At 41.4% G+C, this 7129-nt stretch overlaps 1 protein-coding gene across 1 annotated transcript; it reads left to right on the top strand.

Moving 5' to 3' along the window:
* The first annotated feature begins 5695 nt into the window (after nt 1–5695).
* On the top strand, nt 5696–6795 carry LOC131634139 (uncharacterized). The gene is made up of 2 exons (XM_058904796.1): nt 5696–6140; nt 6212–6795. The coding sequence occupies exons 1-2, from the start codon at nt 5696–5698 to the stop codon at nt 6793–6795; spliced, it is 1029 nt and encodes a 342-aa protein (XP_058760779.1).
* Nucleotides 6796–7129: the final 334 nt, after the last annotated feature.

The raw sequence follows: 7129 nt of genomic DNA, 5'->3' as shown, positions 1-7129 counted from the left end.
ACCTAGCAAACAACTGTATTGTGCCGGGATATCCATAACTTGGAAAGTGATTTTGAACGTCTGAGGTCCAATAGTTATGGGAAGATCTACTTCTCCAAAAACTGATTTCCTTGATCCGTCAAACGCCTTGACGATGACGTGACTGTCCCTTAACGGGAAATCCTTGAAGGATAATCTTGACAATGTTGATTTCGGCATGACGTTAAGAGAGGATCCATTGTCTATTAGGACTCTTGTGAGTGTATCATTCATGCAGCTAACTGAGATGTGAAGTGGCAGATTATGGTCCACTCCTTCTTCAGGAAGATCTTCGTCACAGAAACTCAGATTAGTTCTTGTGGAGATGTTGGCAATGATGTTGTTGAATTGGCTCACAGTAACACCAGGTTTTACGAAAGCTTGTTCCAAAAGTTTCTGTAGAGCTTCCCTATGAGCCTCAGAACTCAATAGTAGGGAAAGAACAGATATCCTAGACGGAGTATGTAGCAGCTGGTCTACAATGTTGTATTCACTCCTCTAGATTAACTTCAAGATCTCCTCATTTTCTTTTGCTTGAACAGCATTGGTCGGATGATTGTCTTGCTTATGCGGTGCTTCTTCGAAGATTTCTCCACATTTTCTATTGTTCTGTTGAAGACTCGTCCACTTCTAGTTACTCGACTAACATCAGCAATGTTGACAACAGACGGTAATGGTATTTCCTTACCATTTTCAATGAATGTAGCATTGTACTTGTATGGTATAGCCTTGCTGGACTCATACGGTACAGGACCTGGTAAGTAGATGACTAACGGAGCAATTGCTGTCTTTCTGCTGTCATACTTGACTTGTGTTGGTTCAACTTGATTGATTTGAGGAGATACGGTAAAGACTTCGTCATCTTCTCTGTTGGCAAGAACTGTAATGGTATCTTCATCCATTAATTTCTGAACGTCGTTGCGAATGCGCAAACATCCTCGTGAATTTCTTCGACAGATTCTGCATCTACTGTAAGGATGGAAATCCGTTCCAAAGTAGGCAAGTCCATTTAAAGTCTTATGGAACCTGACTACCGATCCTTCGAGATCTTCAACTTTGTAGATCTTGTATTCTCCTGAACATCCTTGAACCATGTTGATGTCGTATTCAGTTTTGACTCGGATGTGTTGAATCCATCCTAAGTCCATTTGTTCTTGTAATGCAGCTTGAACTACAGCACATCCTTGATTATTCTTTGGACAAATTTCACATGTGAAGTAGTTGTGAGGTGGTACATGGCCGTACCCAGCTTGTCTAGCGTGCATTTTGACGAGATTTTCCGCTATCTGACGAATGTCGTAGATTTGAATGACGTTGGGGTGCTGATCTATCAGATTCACTGAAGCTTCTTTATGCTGCGGCAAAGGATTTGCTTGGATGTTAGGATTAGTATCTTTGAAGGAGAACATTCCGCTCTTCACTAATCTTTGAACGTCGATCTTGAAAGGGAAACAATTCTCAATGTTGTGACCCAGTGCCCCCTGATGATAAGGACAAGATTGATTTGCCTTGAACCAAGGTGAAGATTCATTTGTAGGATTTGGAGGACTCCTTATCTGAATGAGTCCTTTCGCCGGTAATGTTGGAAACAATTCTGCATACGGCATTGGTACGGGGTCAAAGGCAGGATACCTTGGAGCCCGATTATTGTTGAAATTTGGAAGTCGAACCTGCTGCTGAGGTTGTTGCGACCTTTGTTGAAATAGTTGTTGAGAAACCTAAGGTTGATAAGCTGGCGCTGAGTTAACAACTGGAGTTATTGTAGTAACTTGAGGTGAAAACTTCTTCTTTGCTTTGTGCAAGACATTGCTGACATCTTGATCCTTTTTCTTCTGGAAAGAACTTCTGTACTTCCTAGGACCAATAGAAGATTCTGGTTCTTTGTTCAAGCGTCCTTCTCGAACTGCTTCTTCTAAACGTACACCCATGTTTACCATCTCGGTAAAGTCACTTGGTGCACTTGCAACCATTCGTCCGTAGTAAAATGGACTCAATGTCTTGAGATAGATTTTTGTCATTTCTTTCTCTTCAAGTGGTGGACAGATCTGAGCAGCAACTTCATGCCATCTCTGAGCGTATTCCTTGAAGCTTTCTCTATCCTTTTGAGTCATGGCCCGGAGTTGATCTCTGTCGGGAGCCATATCTAGATTGTACTTATACTGTTTGACGAAGGCCTCTCCGAGGTCTCGAAAAGTACGAATCTCTAAACTGTCCAAGTTCATGTACCATTTGAGTGCGGCACCAGTTAGGTTGTCTTGAAAATAATGGATGAGCAATTGTTGATTATCAGTCTGAGTTGACACTCTTCGAGCGTACATCACTAGGTGACTTTGTGGGCATGAATTCCCTTTGTACTTCTCGAAATTTGGTACTTTGAATTTGTGAGGAATCTTAACATTTGGAACTAAACAGGGGTCCACAGCATTCTTTCCAAATAGATCTTGTCCTCAGAGGGTCTTGAGTTCCTTCTGCATTTGCAGAAACTGTTCTTGGAACTCATCCAATCTTTCATACACGCCAACGTCCTCACTGGGAGCGTGATGATATACTTGTCCGCCCGGTGGAGGAAAAGTATGCATAATGGGCTGCGGAGAAGCCATGACAGCAGATCTTGGAATCTCAGCATTCTGTTGTGTGAAACCCATTGTTGTTATTCTTGGAACTTCAATTTCCAGAGGTCTGTAACCCTCCGGTAGATGCATCTCCGTTGTGACTCTTGGAACTTCAGAAACTGGGGGTATGTACCCGTCTGGAATAAAGTTATACGGCATGCCCCAATGTCGGTTGGGCGGCATGGTATACTGAGGAATAGGAGTACAAACAATCTCGGAAACCACAGTCCTTTGTGGTTCTTTTGGTGTTGGTCGATTCTGTGCAACCACCAGGGCTTCTACCATACTATTGAGTCTTTCAACAACATCTTTGAGAGTAGTAACCTCTTCTCTGAGTTCTCCATTCTCTTGTTCTAAGTCTTCCATTCTTTTCTTGCGACTTGAACGAGTGTTGTATGAATGAGACAACTTAAAAGTCTTGGTTCACCTCCTTCTCCTCCTTTCTTTCTGGAGAAAGGAAAGTGACGATTAGATCCGCGACAATTCTCGTGTCAGTGCGTACAACTAAAGCGATGCATGATGTGTAATTAAGTTAATATTTTTCAAGGAAACACCATAATTACGTTATGAAACATCAATCTTTTATTGATTAAGCGAAAACGCAGTTTTTTACACACTTTGAAAAGGGAAATACAGAGAAACAGAGAGAAAGGACTCTAAAACTTTGGTGACGAGCCGACTTCATGTTCGAACATTTTCTTCTGTTTCTTGAGCTGAGCGTTCTCTGGCGTGAGCTGATCGATGATCTAGGAAGCAGGAGGGATATGATGAGAAAGTGACGATTGTGTCACTTGTCGATCGAGTACTTCTAGTAACTCATCCTTCCTTCTTAGGATGTTCTGAATCTCAACATTTTCTGTGTTGTCGATTTGATACTTGTTTCTCCAAGCATCCCTTTCTTGGCATACCTTGTTTAATGCCGCTTGTAGTTTTTCAACATCGGTGGAGAAAAGGTATATTGGTTCCCTTAGGGGAATAGGTTCTTGACGCTGGTATGGCATTCTGAGCTTGAATGCCCTGACGCATACCCATTGAAGGTAAGGATCCAGGGAGATGCAAAGATGTTTTCTTAACAATCTTCTCCCTTTGCTGTGACAAGATGCCATGCTTGGACAATTTCCTTCTTCAGCATGTTACCATGATTGTCGATGTTCTTGAAGAACAGACCTTCCAATTGAATACTACTTGGTATATTTTTCATGGGATTGCCGTATTGACGACGGGCTTGTCGCACGCTCGCGAAAAATGAACAAAGTCGCCACCAATATATTTATCCCATAAGGGAAAGGAATATCAAAAAACCTAGCGAAGGAAGGAACAGGGTCTTGCGACCAGAGAATCAAGGTATGGGAGTCGGTTACGCAAGGGGAAGGTATTAGCACCCCTCGCGTCCATCGTACTCGATGGTATCCACCTATGTTTGTTTCTATCTAAAGGGTGTATACTATGTCTATGTCTACATGCGAATGAATGCAAAAGAAATACGGGGAAAAGAAGGAATTATTTACAAATGTGCTCGTTCAAGCCCTGCGACTTGATGCCTACGTATCCTTTTCAGGAATCAGAGCGCCGTAGTTCGGCTCAAGATTTTCTGTTTGTTTTTGTGTTTTTTTAGTTGGGCGGAGTTAACGCTCGCGCTGTTGCATAAGGGGACAGCTTAGGATGCAATAGAGCGGAGATAACAATGCCCTTAAGAAAGGAGAGAAGAGAGAGAGTTTGAGTGTTTCGAGGAAATCCCTAAGGCAATGGAAACTCGAGTTACTCTTTGGTTTGTGTCTTTTAGAATTTGGGAACTTACGCCCGAATGGTTCCCTAAAGCAAGGGAGATCCAAGCACTCGAATGATTCCCTAAAGCAAGGGAGATTCAAGCTTCCATTCCCTTTTTAATGATTTTCACTTTTTTATTAATGTTTTTTGAGTATTTTCTTTGTATTTTTTTATGGGATTTTATTTGAATATTTATTAGATGTTTTAGAGTTGTAAAAGAAAAAGAATGAAAGAGGAGGACTAGCCTAATTTCTAAGCCTAGAGTTATTCTAATCTAAGTTGTTTATGAGGGGAATTCTAAGTCTAAACTACACATGGAAATACTCACAAGCAATTTGTATTTTATTCATATTAAAACTATTTTCAAGAATTAACAAAAACTATTTATTTATGGTTTATCAACCAATCAAATATCAAAGGAAACAACAATTAAAAAAAATCAATTAAAAGAAAATAAATTCTAAGAAGTCTAATTGAGTGAAAATGTTTTTTGTCAATTTTTATTTAAGAAAAAGAATTATTATGCAAAAAGAATAAAAGAAAATCAAATTTTTATTATGTTATTCATTAACAGCAGGGGGGAATTAGCAATTTTCTAATGAACTAAAATGCAGTTATAAGCAAAGCTGGGCCCGAACTGGGGGTGGAAACTGCAGTCTGGCGCTAAGGCCCATGTTTGAGTGAGGCATGTGCACTAGCAAAAGGGATGTGTGATTCAGAAAAAGGGCAAGGCCCACACGCAAGAGGCCCAACGCCACCACCTATTTCCATTTTACTTCACTTGTTTCTTTTTATCATTTTTCAGCATGTGTTTATTGTTTGTTATGACTAAAACGTGACATATAAATAAATCAATTGGTCACACTCTCACTTAAGCCATAAAATTCTAAGAGAAAAACTCTGAACCAATCATAACGCGACAACAAGAGATGCAATCATATGAATAAGGACAATATTTCAAAATAATGGGAAATGAACGAATACAAACTCGCCACGTATGCAAAACGGAATCAATGCAGGTAAACAGAACCAGACGCCGGAGCTAGGGCTCCGGTCGTCTTCTCCAGTAGTCACCACCGTCGGCCAACACTATGTGCCCAGAAAAACAAGATACCTACATCGCTCCGCTCGGTTTTCACCGCTGATCACAGATCTGGCCTTGCTTTTCCCTAATTCCACCTCTAATGTTCATACCGAATCAAGTTTACCAACTGGCTCCCACCCTCGAAGAGTACGCGCACATTCTTCAAATCAAAGTCCAATGTAAGATTCCTTTTGTATGTGTACCTAAGCCCAAAATGGATCGCATTGCTGGTGCTCATTATTTGAGCATGAAGGATGTTACGGATAACTGGAAGCCTAATGGTGGAACCCATGGATTCTATTTGAGATTTCTCATGAAGAAAGCTGAAGCCCTTGCGGTTGAGGAGAAATGGAAAGAATTCAATGTTATCCTAGCCGTCATGATCTATGGGTTGGTGTTGTTCCCGAATATTCCGAACTTTGTTGATCTTACTGCTATTTGCCTCTTTATGGATCAAAATCCCGTGCCCACTCTGTTGGCAGATACTTATTACGCCATTCATTCCAAGTATGGGAAGAAGGGATCAGTTGGGGGCTGTTTACCACTGCTATATAAATGGTTCACTTCGCATTTGCCTAAAAGTGGACCGTTTTTCACAACAAAAGACTCACGGAAATGGCCTAAAGGATCATGGGGCTTACTGCGAACGACATCATTTGGTATCACATCAGAACGGGCATAGAGGAAGTTATAACCAGTTGTGGTAGTTTTGACAATGTTGCCCTCATAGGAACGAAAGGCGTCATCAATTATAATCTGAGACTAGCACTACGCCAGTTGGGTTTTGCGCTAAAAGACAAACCTTTGGACAAAGAGGTATTCGAATCTGTTTGCTTTGAGAAGGGAACTGATCCAGAGGGTTTGGAAAAAGTGAGAAGCGCTTGGAATAGCATCCATGTAGATGATCGAACTTCCTTGGGAGGGAAGAATGTCGTTGCCAAACAGGATTATACTGATTGGGTCAAAGACAGAGTCAAGGATCGCCTGTTGCCTTTCCCGAAAGTTAACCCATTGTACAAGCAACCACCTGAGGTTTTAACTGCCACTGTGCCAGCTGAAGAATATACCCAAGTGCACGTGGAAAACATTCGGTTTCGTGAAAAGAGACAAGAGGCGCAACTAAAACATTATTTGGTGGATCAGAAAAGAGTTGAGTTGGCGCGTGAAGTCAAAATGCTGAAAGGAGGACCTTCCAGAGTTCAAAAGAGGGCCAAAACTGAAAGGGGTGAAAGAGCTACTACTGTTGTTGTCGAGGATCACCAGAAGATCATTGAAAAATCCATAAAAGAAGCAGAAGAGAAGCTTAAGCGATAGTACAGAGAGGACTTGAAAGCCTGCAAACTCAAGATAGAAAAAGAGGCTAGAGCTGAAGTGAAGAAATTGAAAAAGAAACTAGAAGAAGAAACTACTCAAGGGATAGAAGTTGAGACTTAACTTAAAGGTAGCCACCTTCGCGCCTCTCGTGTAACAGAAGAGAATGCGAGGCTCAGAAACCAGATAGCGGAAATGGGAAGTACGTCTAAGAAAGATCCTCTCCCTGAATGCAAAGGATGTGAGAGCCTGGTAGCCCACTGCGAGAAGTTAGATGGACAGTTATTTCGGAAAGACGTGGTAATTCAAAGTCTTGTCAAAGGAAGAGATCGAGAGG

Source organism: Vicia villosa, unplaced genomic scaffold (assembly GCF_029867415.1).
Source record: "Vicia villosa cultivar HV-30 ecotype Madison, WI unplaced genomic scaffold, Vvil1.0 ctg.001238F_1_1, whole genome shotgun sequence".
Taxonomy (NCBI): domain Eukaryota; kingdom Viridiplantae; phylum Streptophyta; class Magnoliopsida; order Fabales; family Fabaceae; genus Vicia; species Vicia villosa.
This window is presented reverse-complemented; position numbering and strand designations above follow the sequence as displayed.